General features: G+C 45.9%; 1 protein-coding gene across 8 annotated transcripts in view; it reads right to left on the reverse strand.

Annotated features, from left to right (window-relative positions):
- Positions 1–24464, reverse strand: part of PTPN13 (protein tyrosine phosphatase non-receptor type 13) — a 1030035-nt gene that overhangs the window by 723308 nt on the left and 282263 nt on the right. For all 8 annotated transcript variants that reach the window (XM_078676288.1, XM_078676281.1, XM_078676285.1 and 5 more), the window contains exon 3: positions 17742–17911. In XM_078676288.1, coding sequence (XP_078532414.1) covers positions 17742–17911 — 170 coding nt within the window. The remainder of the gene's footprint in view (positions 1–17741; positions 17912–24464) is intronic.

The raw sequence follows: 24464 nt of genomic DNA on the forward strand, positions 1-24464 counted from the left end.
TGATTGCACAGTGCAGACAAGCATCCGGCACTGTGCAATCAGTGCGAACAGCATTTTGCACAGTGCACTACGCAGTTCGCGTAGTGGTGCACTTCGCTTAGCTACGCGTAGCGCTACTTTGTGAACTACGCCCAGGCTTAGTTGTGATGCACTTGTGTTGATGATTAAGTGCTGGCGCTGAGCACTGAAAACTACCGGCACAAATAAAGCACTGCCCCCGCCTGAAATTGCCTCGACTTCGATAGAAGTCAAAGGGCGAAATACATTCATACGATTTAATATTTAAAAATCTCCCACGTTCATCTTCTAAAATGTTGGCATGTAAGTAATGAGGTGAAACCTTTGCTCTGATAGCATTAACTTGTTAAAATGACGAAATAATACGGTAATACTACCACAAGATGTCCTGTATTAAGTGGCATCATTTGCCTTTTCATTCCACATACTGTAGCAACCCTTGTCGCAAATTTGGTCCTCCCCTGCCGTATAATTTGTGTTTCCCTATTTATGGGCAGAGCTCCTCTTGGTTCGAATATGGCCCATGGCTCAATGATTTGGGGCATTTCACTAGGAAACGTTCATCTGGTCTACGTATGTACCATTGGCATGCATTCATTTCTTCACTCATAGTCCCAAACCTCTGACGTGCGGCTTCGTTATATTCGGTGCCTGTTATCGCATGCTGGCCCTTTAAAGAAAGGGAAAGGGGACAGAGTTGCAGTAAACAGTCATTACCTGAACCTGCCTTTCGCCTAGGCTGCACCGGCCTCCCCGCCCCCAGTGTCATACTCAAAAACGAAAAGCATGTTTTTTGAGTGCACACTGATGTGCAAAGAGCCAGACTGCAGATTTTCGGCAGGCTGCTTAATCCGCAGGGCAGGAGCTGCCGGCAAAAACAGGCTGCAAAACAAACAGAAAAACGGGCCGCTGCACTGCCATGCACTGCCAACAAAGTGAGCGAACACGCGTGTATGGGCACGAGCGGTCAGTGCTGTGTCTGGAGGGGGGGTCGGGGTGGCACTGGAGGAAACCCGCTGTCTAAAGTCCGGTGTCACATAAAAACCCCAAGACACAGGAGAAAGGAAAGAGGCGGGTCTCGTTTAAGGAAGTGGGCACAGGTGACTTAATTCAAAGAAGGGACCAGTGATCACGTGTGAGGTGCGAAGAACGCCCCATTAGCCCTGCTCACTGCGGCTCTCCCGGCACCGAAGAGTATCCGCTTTGCGTGCGTTGTTGACCCTACGGAGGGGGTGGTTGAGGGGTATAGTGTACCCTCTGTAGCGCCTAATCCGTGCAAGGGAAACCCCTGAAGTTAAATATATTGTAAAGAGAGGTATTGGCATCCAAAGGCCCCTCCGTCTCACCCCCCGAGCCCTGGTACGCTGTTTGGTGCTGGTGGTCCTTTTACAGCGCCGGTAATTAGCGATGTGCAGAAAGAACCCTTGTTTTACCACTCGCGCCCCTGCCCCCGCTCACGGCTAGTTTACTACAGCTCTGGGATTACCAGGGATCAATTTGTTAGATCCTAATTAACAAATTCCTCTGGAACACCTGAACGGGCAGGGCAAGCGACATGCTTGATAAGCTCCGGGGGTAGCGGTTGTGGTTGTACTGCTGGCAAAAAAAAGCGTAAATGTCGAGCGGGATGCAGTAGCCAAGGACACTTTGTAACTGTGCCAGGGGGCAGCTTAACTACACAAAACAAATACAACTGAAATAAAACATCGCAGGCAGGCACACCTTCTTAACATGACTTAAATCTGTGCTTGCAAATCGATACACTGAGAACAATCTGAAAGTGTCCTGATTGCGTTCTGCAGAGGAAACGTCCCGAAGGCAACAACAAAGCAAAACAAGGAACGCGCGAGACACTCCTCACTACCGGGATCTGCTCTCAAGGCCGACTTCCGGTCATGTGACTGACGCAAGGAACACGCGAGACACTCCTCACTACCGGGATCTTGGGATAATATCAGAATATGTCGCTCGTGCTAAATATCGAGCTGCAAGCATCCTCAATCAACCAGAAAGAGCCCGGTGAGTGGTGGGGGGAGGGGTGCATGTTTGTGTGTGTGCGCGTGTGTCTGCATATGTCTGCGTGTGTGTGTGCGCGCGCGTGTGTCTACGTGTTTGTGTGTGCGTGTGTCTGTCTACGTGCGTCTGTGTGTACCTGTCTGTTTGTGTGTGCGCGTTTATATTTATTGTGTGTGTGTGTGAACAGCCTGCCAGAATCGGAGCGCGTGTTCATGCGCGCGACCTGATCCGATTCCGGCAGGCTGCGTGCGCGTGCCAGTCTCTTGTCTCCTCTCGGTAGTCCTTGAAAGCTGAAAGGACTGAAACGATTGCAATAGACTCGCTTTGCGACAGCAGGGGCTTCGCCCCTGCAATTGTAGGCGCGAGACCTAAAGAATGAGGGAAAAACCCAGAGAGTCATCTCTTTATGCAAGTTTTCTAGGAACATTGTGCAATCTATAACATCAATGCTGCAGATTGGTGAGGCCTCTATAAAGGCGATGCCTGACCTTTGCACTGCACCATTGATAGATCCATTAACCCTAAGAAGAACCATTTCAATGCGCCACATGGGGTAAAAACTTGATTATAAATCTTACAGTAACATTTTACCCGGCAACTGTCCGCTCAATTGTATTGCGACTACTTATTCAGGGACCCTTAACTAAAAGTTTTTTCGGTACGAATTTAGACTCTTCTTAAGATCTCCTGATTCTGGTGAAAAAAGGAAAATGGAATGGAGAAATAAAACGATATGCCCCAGAGTGTACACATTTGGTTACACGCAGAAGCCTGGCTAAGCACTCCATGCCCTTGTTGTACAGTGGCAACCGTAGACATTAACCAACATTGCCTCCTTTCCGTGACTATTCCACTCACATGAAGACTGGGGTTTTGGTATGAATCAAGCAAAAATGCCTAAAGGCTCAGGCTGGCAAACTAAGGTGGTAACAGAATCACTAAGAAAATTCAGGCACAAACGTGCCCTGAGGAAGCTCATACACAAAGTTACTTTTGTATTTAACTTGTGAAGTAAATAACGCGAGGTATGTCTGGCAAGATATCAAAGCAAAGGTAACCAGATTATTAGCAACGAAATTGGATTCATCGACTTGCGCCCACTTCGACGTAAGGTCTCTCGCTCATACAGTGATCTCAGTGTGGTTTGATTAGAGGAGCGTTCTTTATGAAGAGCTTTTACTTTTTGTGGCATGTTGTGGGTCCTTTTTCAGGTACCTTATACACAACTGTTGTATGTGCTGAAGTAAACCTACAGAATGAATATGCTACTTACCAGTATGCATCTGTTCTTGGCATGTAGGGCTGCTGACATTCATATCTATAGCATAGATCGCCGCCTAGTGTTGGGTCCGGATGATTGCACATTGTTGTCCTGGAAGAGTCTTCGAAGTATCACGAGATAGGTGGCTCCTCCCCTGGACTACAGTGCGCATGGGCATCGACTCCATCCCCAGATTGTTTTTAGCCATTGTGGCGAAGATGGAGTGTAACAGTGTGAGCGATGACCATGCTAAGAGTAATTGTAAGTGCTGCAGCCGCTACAGGCGCCGGGGAGGAGGGCGGGCGATAAGAATGTCAGCAGCCCTACATGCCAAGAACAGATGCATACTGGTAAGTAGCATATTCAGTTCGAGGCATGTGGGCTGCTGAATTCATATCTATAGCATAGAATATACAGCAGTCCCTCCATTAGCGGCGGCCGCCTGTGCCAGCTGCAGACGTTTGGAAAAGTGTTTTTAGAACAGCTTGCCCTACAGCTGCTTGCTGCTTGGAGTGCACATCTACACAGTAGTGTTTTGTAAATGTGTGTGGGGTAGACCATGTGGCTGCTCTACAAATGTCTTCTAAAGGGATAGTTCCAAGGAAAGCCATGGAGGCCCCCAACTTGCGGGTGGAGTGGGCTCTTGGGGGGATTGTTAAAGTGCGCTTAGCTTTTTGATAGCAAATTTGAATACACTTAACGATCCACCTGGCTATACCTGCTTTGGAAATGGGGTTGCCTTTGTGTTGTGCGGAAAAGGCAACAAAGAGTTGTTTCGTCTTCCTAAAATCTTTGGTCCTATCAATGTAGTACATCAAAGCCCTTTTGACGTCAAGAGTGTGGAACATTCTTTCCGCCACTGTCTCAGGATTTTGGAAGAACACAGGCAGTTCAATAGTCTGATTGACATGGAACTGTGAAACCACCTGTGGAAGAAATTTAGGGTTAGTGCGCAGCTCTACCCGGTTGGGGTGAATTTGTATGAACGGCTCTTGTACAGTGAGCGCCTGGAGCTCACTAACACGTCGCAGTGACGTAATGGCTATCAGGAAAGCCACTTTCCATGTTAAGAACTGAAGCTCCCATGAATGTAGAGGCTCAAAAGGTGGACCCATCAGCCGGGTGAGGACCACATTAAGATTCCATTCAGGAGCAGGTGGGGTCCTGGGAGTAATGACTCATTTGAGCCCCTCTAGAAAGGCTTTAATGGCAGGCACCCTGAAAAGGGAGAGATGCTGCCTGTTTTGGAGGTAAGCCGCAATGGCAGACAAATGTATTCGAATGGAAGCATATGCCCGATAGCATTTGTAAAGATGTAACAGATAACAAATGATGTTGTGCGTGGACGCGTCAAGCGGGTCAATGTTGTGTTCCATGCACTAAATGACAAACCGCTTCCATTTTGCTGCATAGCATGCCCTGGTAGTGGGCTTCCGTGCCTCCCGAATGATATCCATGCAGTCAGGAGGCAAGTTGAGGTAGCCAAACTCTAAGACCTCAGGAGCCAGATCGCTAGGTTGAGCTGTTGCGGGTCTGGGTGCTGAATGTCGCCATGGCTCTGCGTTAAAAGTCTGGGTGTGAGGTGCAGCCTTTGATGCGGTACCACGGAAAGTTCTAGAAACGTGGTGTACCATGGTTGGCGTGCCCACGTTGGAGCAACAAGGATGAGCATCATCGAGTGTTGCTTTAGCTTTCATGCCACCGGCGGTATTAGAGGTGCTGGGGGAAAAGCATACGCAAATTTGCCTGACCAGTTCATCCATATCGCATTGCCCTGCGACTATGGGTGCGGGAACCTGGCGGCAAAGCTTTGGCATTTGGCGTTTTCCTTTGTGGCGAATAGGTCTATCTCTGGATGACCCCACTGCTGGAAGTACAGCTGGAGTACTGATGGATGTATCTCCCACTTGTGCATTTGGTGGCTGTACCTGCTGAGCATATCCGCCATCTGATTGTCCTTGCCCGGGAGTTGTTCCGCCATGAGGAAGATGTTCCTCTGAATGGCCCACTTCCACATGCTCTGAGCCAGATGAGACAACTGTGGAGAGTGTGTCCCTCCCTGCTTTTGAATGTAGTACATGGCCGTCATGTTGTCCGTCCGGATCAACACGACTTTGTTGCACAGATGTACCTTGAATGCCTTTATTGCCATGAAGATTGCCATCTGCTCTAGGTGGTTGATGTGCATCTTCTTTTGCTGCGTAGTCCATAGCCCCTGCACTGTGTAGTGGAGTACATGAGCTCCCCAACCATGGAGAGAAGCGTCCGTCGTCAGGATGATCTGTGGGACAGGCTCCTGGAACGGTCGGCCTTTGCAAAGGTTGTGTGGATTCCACCAATGCAGAGAGTTGTATGCACGACCGGTCACCAACACTAGGTCTTTCAACTGCCCGTGAGCCTGATTCCACTGACGTGCTAAGCACTCTTGAAGCGGACGCATATGTAGTCTCGCGTGCGGGACTATGAAGATGCAGGAGGCCATCATGCCTATCAACTGCATGAACACTCGTGCTGGAAGCGAGTGTTGCGGCTTGAATTTTTGTATTAGCAATTGAATGCTGTTGATTCTCACAGAATTTGGCTGCGCTGTGGCCGCCAGAGTGTCTATCGTCGCGCCCAGATACTGCCGCACATGGGCGGGCTGAAGGTGTGACTTTGGATAATTTAGTGAGAATCCCAGATCGTGAAGAAGGTGAATGGTGTGGGACATGTTGGCAGCGCACTGCTGGGCCGACTTTGCTTGGACAAGCCAGTCGTCCAGATAAGGGTAGACGTGAACGTTTTGTCTCCTGAGGTGCGCAGCCACTGTCGCCAGGCATTTTGTGAACACCCTGGGCGCTGTGGTCACTCCGAAAGGGAGGACTTTGAATTGGTAATGCTGATTCTGAATGGTGAATCTGAGGTATTTTCTGTGTGACGGATGTAGTGGAATGTGAAAATATGCATCCTTGAGATCTAATGTTGCGAGGAAATCCCCCTGATTGAGCAACGGAAGAACCTGCTGCAGCATGAGCATATGAAAGTGTTTTGAGAGAATGTACTGGTTTAGGGGCCTGAGGTCCAGTATGGGTCGGAGGGACCTGTCTTTCTTTGGGATCGAGAAGTACAGGGAGTACACTCCCGAGCCTCTTTGTTCCATTGGTACGAGCTCGATTGCCCCTTTTTGCAGCATGACGAGCACCTCTTGCTGCAATAAGTGCAAATGCTCTGTGGACATAGGACGGTGTTTTGGGGGTATGTTGGGTGGAGTGGATGTTAACTCCAGACAATAACCGTACTGGATAAGCTTTCTGACCCACCTGTCTGTGGTGATGGATTTCCAGACTGGCAGGAACTGTTGGAGTCTCCCCCCGACTGGTGTTGTATGGTCGGGGGGGCAGTGACAAGGCGTCACTGTTTGTTGGTGGCGGAGGATCGGGAGCTGTTGTTTCCACGACCTCTGCCCATGGCGCTGTTTCCGCGATAGCCACCTCTGCTCTGTTTGCTGTATGAGGTTTGCGCACCACTTTTAGTGTACTGTGTTTGCTGGGACATCTGGACTCTGGAAACACCTCTATTGCTTGAGCGACGAAAAGTGCTACCCCTGAACTGCTGGGACTGGAGAGCCCCCATAGACATTGCAGTCTCGGTGTCCTTTTTGATTTTTTCCAGGGTGGTGTCCACCTCAGGACCAAATAAGTGATCAGGGTTCACAGGTTGATTCAGGATGGTGGTTTGTATCTCCGGTTTGAACCCGGAGATCCTGAGCCAGGCCTGACGCCGCAACATTACACTGGTGTTTATGGCCCTGGCTGCGGTGTCCGCATCGTCCAGTGCGCACTTAATAGAAGCATTTGAGATGAGTTTCCCTTCCTGAATGAGCATCTCTGCTGCCTCCTTATATTCATCTGGCAAGTGGTGTAACAGGGTCTCAAGTGTATCGTAATGTGCCCTGTCATATCTGGCCAAGAGTGCCTGCGTGTTAGAAATGCGCCAGATTGAGCCGCCACCCTCTTCCCTGATGCTTCTAGGACTTTAGAGTCCTTGTCAGGGGGAGGAGCATCACCAGTAGTTTGTGAATTTGCCCTCTTCCGGGCATTAGAAACAACTAGAGAGTCCAATGGCAACTGGCGCTTGATGTAGGTAGGGTCGCCAGGTGCCGGTTTGTATTTTTTTTCAATTCTGGGGTTTATAACCCTGGCACGTGTGGGATCTTTAAAAATGTCTGCAGCATGTTTCAAGATACCCTTCAGCATTGGCAGAGTCTTAACGGTCTTTTCAGAGGAGGAAAAGGTGTCAAACAGAAAGTCTGCTTCAATAGGGTCAGCATGAAGCTGGACGTCATGATTCTTGGCTGCCCTCTCAATAAGGGCATTAAATGCCGCAGAATCCTCAGTAGGGGATGTTTTGACAGCATACACTTGAGTGTCCGGGGCAGTGTGTGGATCCCCTGGGTCTGCAGCATCTGCCCATGTGTCATGCTGATTTTCAGGATCAGTGTCGGCAGGGTAGTTGTATTCCTGGTAGTCACCTTCCCCAGCCTCCACATCTGAATAAGTGGGCGAGAATGGGGCAGTGACCTGAGCACGTGGATTAATTAGTTCAACAAGAACTGGGGAATCCGTGGAATCCTTTTTCTTCTTCAAAGGAATTGTGTAGGACTCCATAGGCTGTGCTGGTGTGATCTTGCGCTTGTAAATGGAGAGTTTACCAGTGTTGGCGTCGATAAACTGTTCCGACTGGTCCTCGAGTATGGGTTGTCGATGTTTTGTGCCCACAACAGCAGGGGTAGGCTTCGGGCCAGTGGAGACTGTCATGGACGGCTGGACGACCGGCTTGGGCGCGAACGCCTTCGGCGCCACTTTCGGCGGCAGCGTGAACTGAATCGGCGCCGTTGACTTGTGCGGTTTGGCGGCTGGCTTCGGTGTGGAAGTATCCCTCGGATCGATCGCGGAAGCCTTGTCCTTAATGCGCTGCAACGAGTCCGACACCTGCTTCGTGAAGGACGCGGACGGTTTTGTCGACTCAACAGGTGCTCTTGAGCCACTACCATGCGGTGACTTGAGGGTAGCAGTACTTTTGGCCTTCTCGGACCGACGGGTAGGATCGACAGCTTTCGGAGCTCCGAGTCCCTTGACTGTGTCGACGGCCTTTGGCGCCGACGGCTTCGGGTCGGCGGCTTTGGAAAGCGCTTTCGGTGCCCCAGTCTTCGGCTCGACGCCCTTGAGCGACTTCACCAATTCGACAAACTTCTTTGTCTTCGTCTGCACCGACATGACCGAGGACGTGGAGCCGACCAATGCGACAGGCGCTTTCTGTTTCGATGGTGCCTCTATCACTTTCGGTTTTGAGGAGACCGAAGTTTGTACCTTTGGTTTCGATTTGACCAATGGCGGCTCCGTAGAAGCTTCTTTCGAGACGGAAGCTTTCTCTTTCGGTTTCGATTTGACTAATGGCGGCTCTGCAGAAGTGTCCGTAGTCGGGCCCGAAGGCGAGACCGTGGATTTAGGTGGAAGATCTTGGGTAAGGCCATGTGGCGATCCCTCGACCTGAGCCTTAGTCAATGTCCGAACGGAGCATAGCTCCTCGCCTGAGCTATCTTCATTGGCCCCATAGGCCCCATCGTCGTCTCCTACCTCGTCGACGACGTCTTCTGTATCGAGCATTTCTAAGTCTGCGTCGTAGTTGGAGTCGATCTCTGCCGCTGGAATGGAAATCGGCTCTTGAACTTCCTGCTCGTCCGCTTCTTCTCCCTCAGTATCGAAAATGTTCACCGGGTCAGGTGCCGTCTGCTGGGCCTCCTGGCGCGCCGAAGTCGAATCGTCTTCTTGGAGCGAAAACGAGAACAAGCCATACAGTTGGCTTCATCGTGATCCGGCGACAGGCACCTGTTGCACACCGGGTGGACGTCGATGTGGGGATACTTGGAGTTGCACACGGGGCTCGTCTTGAACGGGCTCCGTTCCATGACGTTTAGTCGAATAAGTCTTGTTGCGTTGACTGGGCCTCGAGCACCGAAGAGCCACGCGACTCCCCTGGATGTCCGACTCGGGAACTGAGCTGGAACAGAGCTGGGCACCGAACGCAAGACAATACCGACGATATAGGAAAGGCCTGTGGGTCGAAAAGAAAGTTTTTATCAAATTCGAACTGGAGTGATCAAATATGCATCCGAACCCAATGGCGGAAAAAAACAATCTGGGGATGGAGTTGATGCTCATGCGCACTGTAGTCCAGGGGAGGACCCACCTATCTCGTGATACTTCGAAGACTCTTCCAGGACAACAATGTGCAATCATCCGGACCCAACACTAGGCGGCGATCTATGCTATAGATATGAATTCAGCAGCCCACATGCCTCGAACCTTGCATTTGCGAATTTAAGGCAGGTGCATATGGTCTCTTGAACCATGCAGGCAACTCTTTCACATTCCAACACATAAACAGTGCAGGTTAGCAAATGTAAGTGTATAAAACTATACTCTATGTACATTGACAAATATTGGAGTTCTGTTCAGTTGAAGGAAGCCATTACACTGTTAACATAGCGCTGCATGATCTAGACCTTAGCAGATTTTGGAGCTATCTTTTGCTGAAGGCCCAAAGCACCACTCTTTTAAGTAGGAGTCATTCTAATAAGGGCTATGGTTTTAGTAGCACTGGACTTCTGGTATTCCCATGGGGACCATGAACGGAAAGAGACTATGGGCCATGTGTACGAAGCACATGTACGAATCAGTTTTGCCATCGCAAATGGCACAAATTGCAAATTCAGGTTGTTCGCTGTGGCAAAAGCGCTTTTCATGATGTACAAACATCCATACTGTGATCATCCAGAAACGCAGTTTAGGTGTAGAAATCACTATTTGGAAGGGGCTCTTTTATGGTGTGTCTTCCATGTATCAAGGTTTTGCGACCAATATGTGGTCACAAAACCTTGAAAGTTTACCACCAGCTTAAAGTTGGTGGTTATGCTTTCACGAACTGGAAAGGGTCCCCAAAGAACCCCTTCCCTTTGTGAATGTTGGCAAAACATTTTTAAGAACAGACAGTGGTCCCACAGACCACTGCCTGTTCTTAAAAAATGAAAACAAAACGTTTCTTTTTTAAATGCATCCTGTAGCATTTCAACAAAAAAAACAACCTTTAATCAAAGGCAATCAAAGACATAGTGGTCTGCTGACCTCAGCAAGATACCATCCCTGTGATGGTAGGCATACTTAATGGGTTGTAAACTGCAACCTACCGAATTAATATTCGTGAGGTAGACCGATTTGCGACCCGCTAGGTATCGCAAGTATAAAACAAAAAGTTTCATATATAAGGAATAGCGATTTCCAAAAAGCGGTTCAGATAAAATCGCTATTTGGAAATCACTATTCCTACTCTTTGTACATCTGGCCCTTAGAAACTTAAGTTGAGAATACAGCCTTATAACCAGTTAGTGGATGCAAGTGTGAGGTTGCAGACTTATTTACAGTAGAGGTTCCTCCATGGGAGCACGGGAGCATTGCCCTCCTGCTGAGCTCGAGCTGCAAAGAGCCATGTCATTGCAGAATCGTACAGGTTTCTGGGGCGGAACCAATCCTAATGATTGGCAGACTGCAGGGTGAATAAGGGAATAAGCCCTGTGTCATGTGCGCATGTCAGGCTGGACATGTCTCTTACAGAGGCCAGCCTGACGTTCGTATTTCAAGCCTATCAACCTGCCTTGCATTAGAGGAGTTGAGGAGTGCTCACCGCAATCCCCAGTCTACTCTGGAGGGCTGTGTTGATGCCCCAGCCAATCCTGCTGCTGCTCTTATGCTGCTACTTTTATAAAACAGCATGACAGCAAAGCATGGATTGGTTCACAGTCAAGGTGTGTCCCCGCACTCTCAAGTCAGCGCAGGGCGAGAGCATTGCAGAACGTGGCCAATCACTGTGTGGCTTTATTTTTTAAGCACACAGTCATTGGTCATGTGCAACAGGCTCTTTCTCTTTGTGCACGGTCCAAGTGGCTGCACTGTGCTCAAGTGGAAAAGAGGACAGCAGTCGCCTTGCCTCGCACATTTCCAGCCTGCAGGGTCCGTGCTTGTAGGCTCTGCTTGAGAGAGGAGGTCAAGGCCTGGTCTCCTTTGGGAACAGCAGTCGCATTTCAGAGATGTTTTGTTAGTTACTTTTTTAATTAAAAAATACAAGTAAAACAAAAAGAAGTCACACTGAGTTTTTTAATGCGCAAACAAATGCGTTTTTAAATTATGAAAAGCCACGCCCCACCGCTTTGAAAAGTGGTTAGTCGCGCCTGCTTATTTACCATCTGTATTTCCCCAAATGGACTTAATGCCCAACACTCACTAGCAGGGCTGTGGCACAGCCACCGAGAGGCTTATGAGAACAATCTTTTATATGATAGGTGCTATGCTTCATCATAGAGTCTTGCTGCAAGTGGCACCAAAGTATTTTCTATTTTTGCACCCTGTCTCCTCCAACTTCCTGTACTGCATTATTACATTATAGATGTTCATGTATTCCAAAGCTTACTGACCTTATCACTCTTTAAATATGTTATTATATGTTATTATTTTAACATTTTATTTGTACTGCTGTTCCTCTCATTTCGCAGAAATCGCAGCTATTTCCTCCAAGAGACCACTGTGGATTCCAGTTTTGACAGAGTGCACTGGGTACATACTGGCCACTTAAAAGTTACAGGATTCTGTAATGAAAATGTCACAGCATCATTCGGGTAACTACCTATAAGCATATCAATTTGCCTGAAAGTGAAGAAATCAAAAAAGATGACTATCATCTGATTTGATTTGCCTATAATTGCAAAATAAATTAGTTCTTATGGAAAGCCGTCTTCTAAGCAAATTGGTGCCTAGGCCTCCAGCCAAAGTGGCATAGAAAGTCTACAACAACTGCTTTTTCGGACATTCTTCTTGGCCATCATTAAGTCTTTCTTTTTTGAGTGCTGAGTGGACATCTGTTGGTCATTAAAAAGGTTTATTGAATTCCAAGGTTTATACATTAAAAGTGGTGTCTTCTAAACATGTTCAAGTCCAAAATAAAAGCTTCTCTATCAACATGGTGAAAATGAAAGTACCGGGAGAAGCCAGGAAATACACAACGTTAGCAATAAGAAGATTAACAAATACTTCAGGCACATTGGCAGCTGTATTTATGTACACAATATGGATATAGTACTTGAATTATGCAGGTAGGCTACCTGTGTCGCGAAAACGTGACTGTGCCTCAAAATTCCACTTTGATGACAAAAGATATTACGCACTGAAAGAGAGGACATTTCACTGCCCAAATGTCGATCAAGGAAATGGCAAAAAACTGCTACATTTACATTAGCAGGTTGTATGACTTGAGCAGCAAAACATCGGTATACTAAAAGCTTTTAGGACCGAGGCAGCTTGGAAAATGACAAAAATAGACCACATGGCCACTTGTCCTTTATTCCAGCCACTGCTGTTCTGGCCGGCGCACATGGCGCATTCAGACGCACACAAAAGCTCTGCCAGTTCCAATCAGAAAGTGGATCAAATCAGTTTCCCTGCCCCCGGCCCTGTGCGCACAGGGCTCGCAGGCTGACCCTTTCTGGCGGGCAGCTCATCCAGGGATGGCAAGTTGCCACCAGCTTTCGATCTCGAGAGGGCGAAATGGAGGAAGGAAGGGGGCAGTGGAGGGGATCTGGGGCACTGCTCGATATGGCAATTGAGCAATCGGTGAACAATGCACAATCACGGTGGAAAAATAAACAGGGCTGTCTGTCACCCGGACTTTCTCCTACAGATGATTACCAATAAGCCGGCCATTGACAAGAAACAGTGACCTAAGCACCCAAAATGGAGCCTTAGCTCAGCTTGCCTTGAGTTTCGCTGTAAATAAATACGCCTGACTGTGGTGTAATATTCTGTACAGTATACAATGCCGCTGAGGCAGCTGCGAAAGATCCCATCGCTTGCCTGTTAATGTAGTATGTCCTGGGGTTGTTGGACTTGTGTGGACTGCAAGCGAAACAGATTGTAATTGACAGTGCGCGTTTAATCAGCAAATTCGCTGTCAATGGCTCCGTTGTCTCTGCCCCCTGCTCGCCAAGCGAAGGATGCCAATCGTGCGATAAGCATGTTGAGTTCCATGCAATGACATCATCGATGTGCCGATTGGTTGGCGTGTGTAGATATTTATGAAGTGATGATCCAGGACATTAAAGTAAAGGTTGCTATGGACCATCTTTCATTGAGAGGCCTTTTTTTCTCAAGTTTAAAAAAAATACATTTTATTGACGTTTGGATTATCCTGGTCTACCTCATTAACTTTAAGATTTATTTTATTATACTATTTAAAAAACCATTTAAAAAGGTTTGCAGAATGGTGGGGGATAGGAAGCAGGTGTCTGATTCCTTAAGGCTAGGTGCAAAACCACATGACTATACAGGATAACGTCTCAATTCCTTTAATGAAGAGCCACTGGCATTGTATTCTACTTTTCCATTTTCCTGTTTCTTTTCGCTCTACTTTTACGTCGTCACATTCATCGTTTTTGCATTCTTTCCATACACATGTTTAACAAATTCATGGCAAAAGTACAGAGAAAGTAGTTCAGTGTTGAAGTCTACCTCCAAAATGGCTTCCAGCTTTTTCCGCTCTGCCATTGAAGAGTTGGAGGAATCGGAGTCCTACAGGTACAACGAACGGATGATGAGGCAACGCGCCAGATGAAATACCGGTATTTTGTGTGTGGTGGGAAGAGGTTTAAGTAGAGAGCCCTTCTGTATGATTGGAGAGGGTAGCAGGAGAAAATGGACATTTCCTTTGTGCTGCTGAGGTGACGAGGATGTAGAATGTGTGGAGAAGCCCTGGGGATAATCAGGCAGAAGAGGGGGCAAAGTAGATCCATGCTCATCAGTCCCTTTTTATCTTTGAGGCATAGGAAATGGCAATTCTGCATTTTAAAGATCTCCAGTCTCCTCCCTCAAATGCCCTTTAATGGACACGTCACATGAGGTTATACTGAAATATTACTTTTACTTACAAGCACTCAGGCAAATCTTAAAACTTCTTGTGCACCAAACTGGTACTTAGATGCACAACATGTACTACCTACTTCAATGAATAACAAATTCTTAATGAGGATTTCCATTTTGCTCCGCATGAGTAGATAGAATCTACTGCAATGAAAAAAGCGCCAGTTCGTGTGACGATTAACTAGTGTAGAAGACACGCCGTAGTGGAAGCATGGGTATGCCCAATGGAGAGTCAGGATGGTGGCCATTGTACAAGTACAAAATACTTGCATATTGTGCTGCAGTGTAGTACTTAGGCATGGCTTCATATCTGACAAAGGGACGAAGCGCTCCAATTTGCATAAGGTTCTACATGCCCTTTCTGAGTGCATAACTAAAAGGGTGTTGGATGTAGCTTAGCCTATGCCGCAGGTGATGGGGGAAATGCATGAGGTAGAAAGATGTGCTTCAAACATAGCACAGTGAGGACTGCTGGGATGAATACTAGAAGCAGCCATGCATAACTACCATTTGCGGAGCGCTCAGTCTCAAAGATGAGAGTGTCAGTGTGCATAGGATGTGAATGGGTCGAGTCCACCACAGACAATGCTACATATCTGTGGTAACAGAGGCACAAATCCAGGAGGTTCTGTTAAACAACCAGCATATGAGAGACCCACCCAGAATTGACAGGGGTGCACCCCTTAGAAGCATTGCAGGGCAACAAGCAGGGCAGTTAAGACTACAATAAGTGGGTTTGGTCATACATGCTGACACACTGTTAATCCAAAAGCTCAGGACTTGGGACCCAAAAGACAGTTGTTTTGAAAAAATCCCTCTATTGTTACTGCTTCAAGGGTGTTTTATTGTCTCAGACAACCTCTCAGGTTCCGGGACAAGAAGCTCTATCCTGCTGAGAAATACGGCAACACATTTATTATCATTTTAAGGCTGAATGTCTTGCTGAGCCCCACTGACTAGAAAGTATATGGTGTCTGCACTATAGTGAATGAATGACAAATGTTCCAATTATGTTTAATTTTCGGTGCGAATACTAGAAGTTAAAATATATAGGCATCAACCAAGTGCCAGCCGAACTAGAGGGGCAGTTGAGCACTATGCATATTCACACCGAAAAAATGGAGCAGGGGGAACTCGGGTACATTTATGTCTCATTAGGATGGTAATAACTGGAAGACCAGTCATAGATGGTAACAAGACTAGAAACTAGACGACATTTGAAAGGTCTAGATTTAACCAGTTGCAGTTCCTAGAAGGAAAAATGGTGAGGCAGCGCAGGGGTAATAATAAAAGTAAAAAAGAAAACTTTACCAGCCGTCTCGCCGCCTCGGTGCTCTTCAGCTCCCGATGCACAGGCTCCCAGACTGCCCTGTGCCAATCCAGACACTGCTCTCATGCTGGTATTAACCCGGCATGAGAGAAGTGCTGGGATTGGGCTGAGTGGGCTGCTTTTACGTTCCATCAAGGACTGGGAGCTTGAACCGGCTGCTCTCCATGCAACAGAATGGAGATAGCTAAGTGTGCATGTAAGTTTAGCCATCCTAAGACAGCCGGACAAACTGTCATGTGCACTTGGGGAAACGGCCACTACAACGCGGCCGTTTCCACGAATACATTAACCACGCATGCATTACAACGCATGCGTGGTTAACACGAAAGCCTTTACCACGCATACCTTTACTACGAGGTATGTAGTAAAGGCATATGTGGTAAAGGTTCAAAATAAACAAAGGGGGCTTGGGGGGTCTCCCCCCAAATAAAAACCTCACCTGAAATCACGTCATATTATGCAGGCAATCGTCGTCATTTACGAGGAAACTGAAAAAAACTTCCGTTTCCTCTTAACGACGTACGACGTCACCACGCAAGAATTAGAGGAAAAGATTATGCGTTAAAAAATAATTCCGTTGTAACGCATGCGTGGTAAAGGCATGCGTTGCAACGGAATGCGTTGTATAAACATACAACCGCACTTGCAGTGACCTGTGCCCACCGGCCAGTTTTAATGTCATACATTAGTGAACTGGCCACTGTAAGCATATGTTGCCCAGTAAGCACATTACTCTCACTTTGGGCTTGACTCGGATATTTGGATCCCTTTTGCAAGGGAACAAGAGCGCACCCTGCTCCTTATTTAGATCCATTTCACAAGGGAGCAAATGCCGCAGCTCCATTTCTAAAGGAACCAGCAATGTGCAGCTAGGGCGTCACAGTGGGGAAGGTTAGAGTGATGAAGGGTCTCTGCAAAATATACAGAACACAGCATTAGCTTGCAAACACTTACCATTACCGAGAACAAGGCACCGGATCAGAAGTGCTTGCATCCACTCTCGCGTATTAGGAAATGGTGGGATCTACGTCTTTGAATGACAGACGTCTGCAATCATGCAGGGATAAAGACCCCTACGCCCGAAACCGTGACGCTTATTGCATCATTGGCCTACAGTGTGCATACAACCAGAGACCCCAATGGTAAAAGAAAGCCCTGCACCATGCGTCACATTAAGAACATTGATTTACTGCCTATCTTCCGTGTCATGCTTCAGAAGGAGGCGGGCAGGCAGCCTGAAACGGACAACCCAGACTTAAATACCTCAATTTATTTAGAGATACGACCGTATCGCTAAATAAATCAATCTATTTTATAATTTGTTATGAAAATGTGTAGGAATTTTCAGAGGGACGCAGCCCCAAAGCCCTAATGGAGAAACCGCCCCTGGTCAGATGCTATCTAGACTGGCACCAATACAGGGGAGAGTGAGACATGAAGCACTTGATATGTTGTTGCCATAAGAGAAAACCACAGAATCAAGCAACTCTATGTTTTCATACTAGTTTCAACTCTCCAACAAGACCAATACTTTCCTTTAAATCCCAGAAACCCTTGCCGTTTCTCGCCACATGAGAATTTCAATTTTGTAAACAAAGGATTCATTAGGCTGATGCAAATCCATACACTGTACAATTAGACTATACCATTCCTACTGCTTCAACTTTATACCTATAAGACATATTTAGTTCACCCACAAAACTGGTTGAGACCCATCAAAAAGAGTAACTCTCTCTCCCGACAATGAATCATCTGAGAAGCTATATCCTCTGGCTAGTATAAACCAAACATCACCAACTTTGGAAACACTTCCAAGTTCACTAGTTATCTTACGCAAAGATGACAATATGTAGCTGTTTGGACCAAACCCATACAGTGTTAGAGTGCCTTGCCTATGGTTGTACTCTATTGTAACAGCAAAAATAAAGAAATCATTGATTGCGGCTCAAAGGCAACCAGGTGATAGTTTGAGTAGTCCAAAAGCATGGCTTTGAGCATTTGCATCACTATTTTGATAAAAAAAGGCACATAGTCCCCAATGACACAAACAACTGGAATAAGAGCGCTGGCAAAAGATATACAAAATTAGTGTGAATTATCATTACAAAGTAGGTACCTTTTCAACGTCCGAAAGTGATGACAACGCTTGGTTCTGCAACACCTCCGGTGCTGTGAAGGCCCGCAAGTCCTGCTGGGAAACATTTTCATCTGTAAACGACACACTGCCAGAAGGGAGCAGCAACAGAGACCAAGGAGAAATGATAAAACCCAGGCCTGCAGGGTCAGCTGTTGGAAGGCAGAGAGAAAACAGGGAAAGAAATCAATACACATCGTTCCAGTTGAGAACTGAAAGAAAGAACACAACATTAAAATAATTGATTCTGTGGTGTGGAATGTGTGAGATATTTTGTTCAACTGATGGTTTCTTCATTCATCTAAAGATGCTCTGTCACCTCAGTGGAAGAGCCATCGATGAACTTTGAAATGTTGCTCCTCAGACTGTCATATGATGTTATCTTTCTGTATAGTGGCTCACATGAGGGATGTAGCTAGAAAGGAATTATATTACAGAATCTTCCAAAAACTATTTGAACTACAGAAATCAGGAACCAATTCTCTGATTGCAAAGTAGACGGTCTGAAATAATAAAATTCTGACATCATAGATTATGTGCCAGATAGGGCTGTTGTTCATTTTTTAACTTTAATATTTGGTACCATATGCTTCCAAACTGCAACTCAAGCCTTTTGGGATACAAACCTAAACGCATTCATACTGAAACGTTTAAAAAATGGCTTAAGAGAAAGGGACATTTTTTCAGGTCACTGGCAATATAGCTCTAAGCTCTGCACCCCACAACTTTGGCATTCCGTCCCCCAAATTCTATTTTATATCTGCTTGGCAACAGCAGTTTGCTTGCTGGAGACATTAGAGTGTATCTGTCTGGCACATCAAGCTTGGAGTCTGGTACAGGGATTTTGGGCAAAAGCTATTAAATGCAGTCCAGATCACCAGTATCTAGTGTCATTGATTGTTCAAAAGCCAGTACAGTCTTTCACTTTCCTTGTGTTAAGCACAACCACTGCAACTACCGGATTGTGTGGGAGGTAAGTTTTCTACATAAATTATAGAGAGAGGGTGTGGTGCAGGGGTCAGAGCTGCCGACTCGGGAGCTAGAGATCAAGGTTTGAGTCTCGGTGACGGCTCAACATCCTGTGATTCTGGGCAAATCACTTAATCTCCCCGCGCCCATGGACAGACCCTGGATACCCTCACCGATGATAAGCTGCGCTTTACAAATCTACTACATTTAAATGGATGTGTCCCACTTTGTAACTGCACTTAAATTTTGCCCCACTGATGTAAACATTGCAGGCTGATAGACTGGTCGAAACCCTGTTGCCTGCAACTGGAAACAAACTTCTGTTCTTAAACGTAATTCAAGCAGGGTAGAAAGAATGGTTCCTTCTTCCTCACTGCATTAATTTGTTTCACTATTAATGCAAATTAACAGGGCCATCCCAAACACGGTGCTCAATGTAGCAGTTACTTCACAGACAGTGATCTCAAAGCATCCTTATTTAGAGAGGGGACTCAGAATTGCTGTAATTCCCAAACAGTTTAAAGGCTGATGGATAGAGCACAAACACTCCTCTAGTTAGAACCATAGTTTTCTTAATATGATTTGGGATCCAATTATCAATGTGTGTCAAAATAACTTAATAATGATTAAGCAGAGTGTATCTAAATAAGTAACCTTTCAGTGATGGCCATCTGGCCTTCCTTTGCCACATAATTGTGTTCATCCCTACGTATTACTTTATCCTGAGTTGCATTTTGATTTCAGTAGGCCTAGTTATGAGTCCTTTTAACACCTAAATGATGCTAACATCCCGGTTTTGAGCCAAATGTAGTTCACAATGAAGTCTGTTTGTGAAATGTACATACATCAAAAGGCAGAAGTGCACTTTCTGCAGATGTTGATATATTTTGGAAAGGATATATAGGTATAAAGAGGAACGTTCTAAACTACACTGACCTATGATTCGAACACCCGAAAATAATTCTGACATTTCAAAGCTTCTCCACTAGAGATTGGGTTTGGCAAAAAGATGATTCCCAACACAGGGCATAGTCTGCTTCCTAATTCCCAACACAGGGCATAGTCTGCTTCCTAATTCCCAAAACAGGACATAGTCTGCTTCCTACTTCCCAACACAGGGTATAGTCTGTTTCCTAAGGATATGATGGTATTGAAACTGGATTCACTTGATCAATTTACTCCAGGAGCAGGCGGATTGGTATTGCGACCAATGAGGGTTATTGAGTTACATCATATTCAGGTTTACACTACTTTGATGCCTCCCATTTCAGGAGCACATTCTCAAGACTATTTATGCAAATCAAAAAACATCTGGCTGTCATCTCAACACTTAACACCAGAAAGGTGTATTCCGCAAGGGACAGGATCCATGCAAACACTGACCTGTTTAACAGGACAGTTACAACATGCACAGCCTGGTAACTTACTTTGTTAGACTAATAGCACATTTTCTATCCAGACAAGAAAAAACACATCTAGATATATATAGTATTTCACCCAGTATGTGCACAGATGTCCCGGTCTATAAACCATCATGCTTTCCGTGCAACATTGTTGTCTAAAGCTGCAGTTGGCAAAACCTCAATCAGTGTGCATGAATAATTTATTTATGTAGCTCTCACTCAAATCCCCACCTTTGTTGAAAAACAAAAGTTTGAAAATTGGAACACAGGTAGAGACGTGCTTAAGAGACTTCCGCTTATTTAAACTGCGTAGTCACTAACCTCACATTCGGAGAGGTATTAACAATCTTGAAAGGATCAGCTGATTTAATGTTGGTCTTGAAATCCATACTCGGTTTGATCAGAGGCGGACTGTGCGTCCAGCTATCTATTCGTGTTCTAAGGGTGGCGCCATCGCTGTGAAGCAGGTTAAAGAAAGTCAACTCTTTCCATTCGGTCTCACAGGTGGTGGTGGATCATTCGAAATAGCAACTTTAGGAATTAGAAGTTGAAAATAGTAGGGTTGGGGAAAGGTGTCTCACACAGACAAAAACATCTGAATAAAGTGAGTTTGAGCACCACTTGGAAGGCTAGAATTGAGTGTAAAAGTAAAATATTTTTTAAGATATTGTTCTCAATATTTGGTGCCGTAAAGGGGAATACTCGGTTCACTCCTCTTTTTCGCTAATGTAGTTCCGCTCAGACACAGTATGGACTTGCTTCTTTATGCGATCCACAAGAGATGATTAACGTCTCACCACGATAAAGTGGTTAGGACAGAAATGGAGTCTTAAAAGCAGAACATGCTAATCTAAGGGGGATGCAGACTTCAGTGGGGAAATACTGAAGAGAAACGACAGAAGGAACAATGTGGTCCAACAACTTGGCCTTAAAGACCAGGCTGGGTGCGGAGGATACTTTCAGTGGTGTAAAGGCAGATTTAAAAAAGCCCTTGAGTAGTGTGTTTCCATCATCGACATTTGAAGTACGACAGCCTGGACCAGCAATCTGAAGACTCTTGTAGGTGGTGATGAAATGAGCATTCGTATTAAGTAAAGTTGGAAAGAGGCAGATTTTGCCCGCTTGGAGATGTGATCGTGGAGCAAAGAGAGTGAATGTCTTGGAAGCACATGAGCACAACAACTGTACTAAGCAGCTGCATCTCCATAATTTTTGTTGTAAAGTGGAAACCAGAATGAGTTTAAACTGTAGGCTCGAATTCTACGGCAAAATTGGTTTCAAATGCTTTCACACATTCTGCGTCTTGTCATCAGACACTTATACAATACCAACAAGCTTTTAGAGCCTGCTAAATGGCCAAGACAGCAAAAGCGTATTGCTGGAACCCTGGCAAAAGTGATAGGCCCTGAGCTAATCCATACATTTATATGCAAACCTTTCGGGGTGTAGCCTAGAACATACTTCTACCTTTGATGGCAAAAGCCTAAATACTTATGTTGCGAGAGCTGCTTTAATTAGAAAAAGACCTGCTGATGGTATGGTTTGGTTTCACCAATAACTTTAAAGACAATGTTGTAGCAGTCAGGAAAAGTGGTAGGGGTACAAGCAATCGACCCCAGTGTCTGAAAACCAAGGCCATTCATTTGTAATTACACGTTATGTATCTTGTAAGGGGCGTGGCCATGCAGTCGACCAAGATGGCCCTACAGTGCTGATGCTCCCGTGAACTCTGCCCCAGCTCATCAGAAATAGGCCAGAATTCGCATCTCTAAGCATCTGGGGAGCTTCCTCACAACTTCCGTCATACACAGCCTGGATGTTGAGGTTTGAGGAGTATGGATGCCTCCTAGTGGCAGATTGAGCTGAATGGCTGGTGGCCTGGCTCGAGCCTATGAGGCACAGCAACGACAGCGGCTGTGGGTGAGCCTGAGGTTCAAGTACATGGGGCCTTGCAGGGCTGTCTGTGCCACTCTTATTGCTTATATGAGCCTATGACACCCGTGACTGTGCCGAAGGGAACTGTTTCGATGCTACATTGCAGACTGGACCTGGGGAAGCCACTGAGACAGCCGGGGCCATCCTAGTCCAGCTGTACTGCAAGGCCGGCTTTCCCACTCACCTGGCTGGCAGATCCAGCTGTAGTACTCCCTGCACCCAGCACCTGCCAGTAAGATGCCACGGCCCCTGTTGAACCCGCTTTGCTTTGTGCAACGACTGCCCCCAACTGAACATCGGGACCCGTCCTGGAACCTTGTTGTTGACTCTTCCGCCACAGCGCGATGGAAAACATAGAGATTTGGGAAAATGGCCTTGGACGTTCCCTAACTGATAACATTTGCTATTATTGCCAAGCCCAAACACAACTAATCTTGCCCAACCACAGCCAGAAGCTCATACATTACAAATTCTTACATCGAGCCTATGTTACCCCTAGTACACTGGCACAAATTGACACCACGAGATCCTCTAGCTGCCCTAAGTGCCATGCCAATGGGGCTGCTTTTGCACTCCTGACGTGGATGTGCAGTCCCATGGAGACCCTTTGGCATGCCATATTGTCCCACCTTTCCATAATCATTGGTACTGATCTTGCACCAGACCAAATGCTGGCCTTGCCGACTTATGATCAGGGTATATCTAGGAATGTCCGCCGGTTCACCGCTATTGCATTGCGACCAGCTAATCGTGAGATTGCCCTTTGTTGGGGGAGCAAACATTTGACAAATGACATGGCCTTTTTAAAGGGCCTAATGTACTACGATACTACCAGTGAGCTACATGCCAAGTTGCTGCCCCCAACTTTCAGGCCAAAAGACATTTAGCAACCATTGGGAGACTACCTGCTGTCATTGGAGACCACGGCTCTGGGTTACAAGCATGGGTATTGTTTTATATGTGTGTCATCAGCCTCACAGGACCGATTCGAGGGGCTCCCAACATGGACTACCCTAGGCTGCACTGAGTTCTTTGTCATTTAACCATCCCCCCCCCCGATCAAGATTTAATGTTATTATTGTATCATATCCAGTGTCGCCTGTGGCTCCTACAGTGCACTGCAATATTGTACACGCTGCAATGTTACCTATATCTATGGGCTGTTTGTTTGCTTGTTTTGTACTATGACAAAACGATAAATAAAGTTTTAAAAATGTATCTTGTAAAGCTTTCATCTTGAGAATCTCCATCACGATTTTCAGCTCACACCCAGGCAACCAAGTATTTGCGGCGTTGTAATTATCAACATTCGATAAAAGCAGCAATGTGTTCACATTTTAGAGTCTCTGAATAAGAGGCCATATAAGACTCTGTTAAGAAACGCATATATAAAGTTGTCATACAAAACAAGGATCAGGAGGAGCACAATCCTAAACATAAGTGAAAGTAAATGACTTATTAATCACAACAATTTGAGCAGCGAATGATAGTACATGTCCAATTCCAAACATCATAGAATCTCCATTCTTAGACAGGATAACGCAATGACGAAGTTAGTGAATGATTGTAGTTTCATTTATTCAAAAAGCGTCCTGAACAAAGTCAAAGCATAAAACAGAAACAGCCAACACGTGTTTAGTCGGTACAAGCAATCCGTACCATGACTTTCTCAAGGCTGAGTTCTATATGTTGGCGACAAACGCTGGAAAAACGTCCTCTAAAGATTGCCGGAAAATCAACCATAAGAGATTTGCACAAAGACAATTCAGTCACGAAGGTACAGCCGACTAATATGTCGAAAAGGACTGGTCATAATGCACAAACATATCAAATAGTAAAAGTGTCAGTCAATGAGGCATGGTATTGTGAAAAACAGAGAAGTAGCATATTCTAAGCCCCGAAACGGAACGTGAGAGACACCAACCAAAAGTAGAGAGCTGGCGTCAGGCAGCGTAATTGTTATAGAGAATGCCCGGCTAAAAAGTATCTAAGGGCTGACGAGAAACGTAAAGGTCTTCATGGTAACGCGACCATGCGGACCTTTACATTTCTCGTGTAGCTTCAACGTTTTTCGAAAAGCCTCCGCACTACACAAATGTTTTAATGGTCAATCCATGAAGCACTATAATTTGGCTACAATTTCTTCATTTTTAGGACAGCGATGCTAGAATAGAGTCTGATAGGACAGCTGATCATAAAGCTGAAACTTTAAAGATACAGTAGCCGCAACAGAGCAACAAACAGTGCATCTAGAAACACACATGTGGGATTTGAGAATTAGGTTAAGTCTGCTAATTATCTACCAGCAAAAGAAGGGAATAAAAACAATTATGTCAACTGATTTTAAAGAGATTTTGGCATTAAACATCTCCTGATGCATCTTATAAATTATGGGCCA

The sequence above is a fragment of the Lissotriton helveticus genome, chromosome 2_1 (genome assembly GCF_964261635.1).
Source record: "Lissotriton helveticus chromosome 2_1, aLisHel1.1, whole genome shotgun sequence".
Lineage (NCBI taxonomy): Eukaryota > Metazoa > Chordata > Amphibia > Caudata > Salamandridae > Lissotriton > Lissotriton helveticus.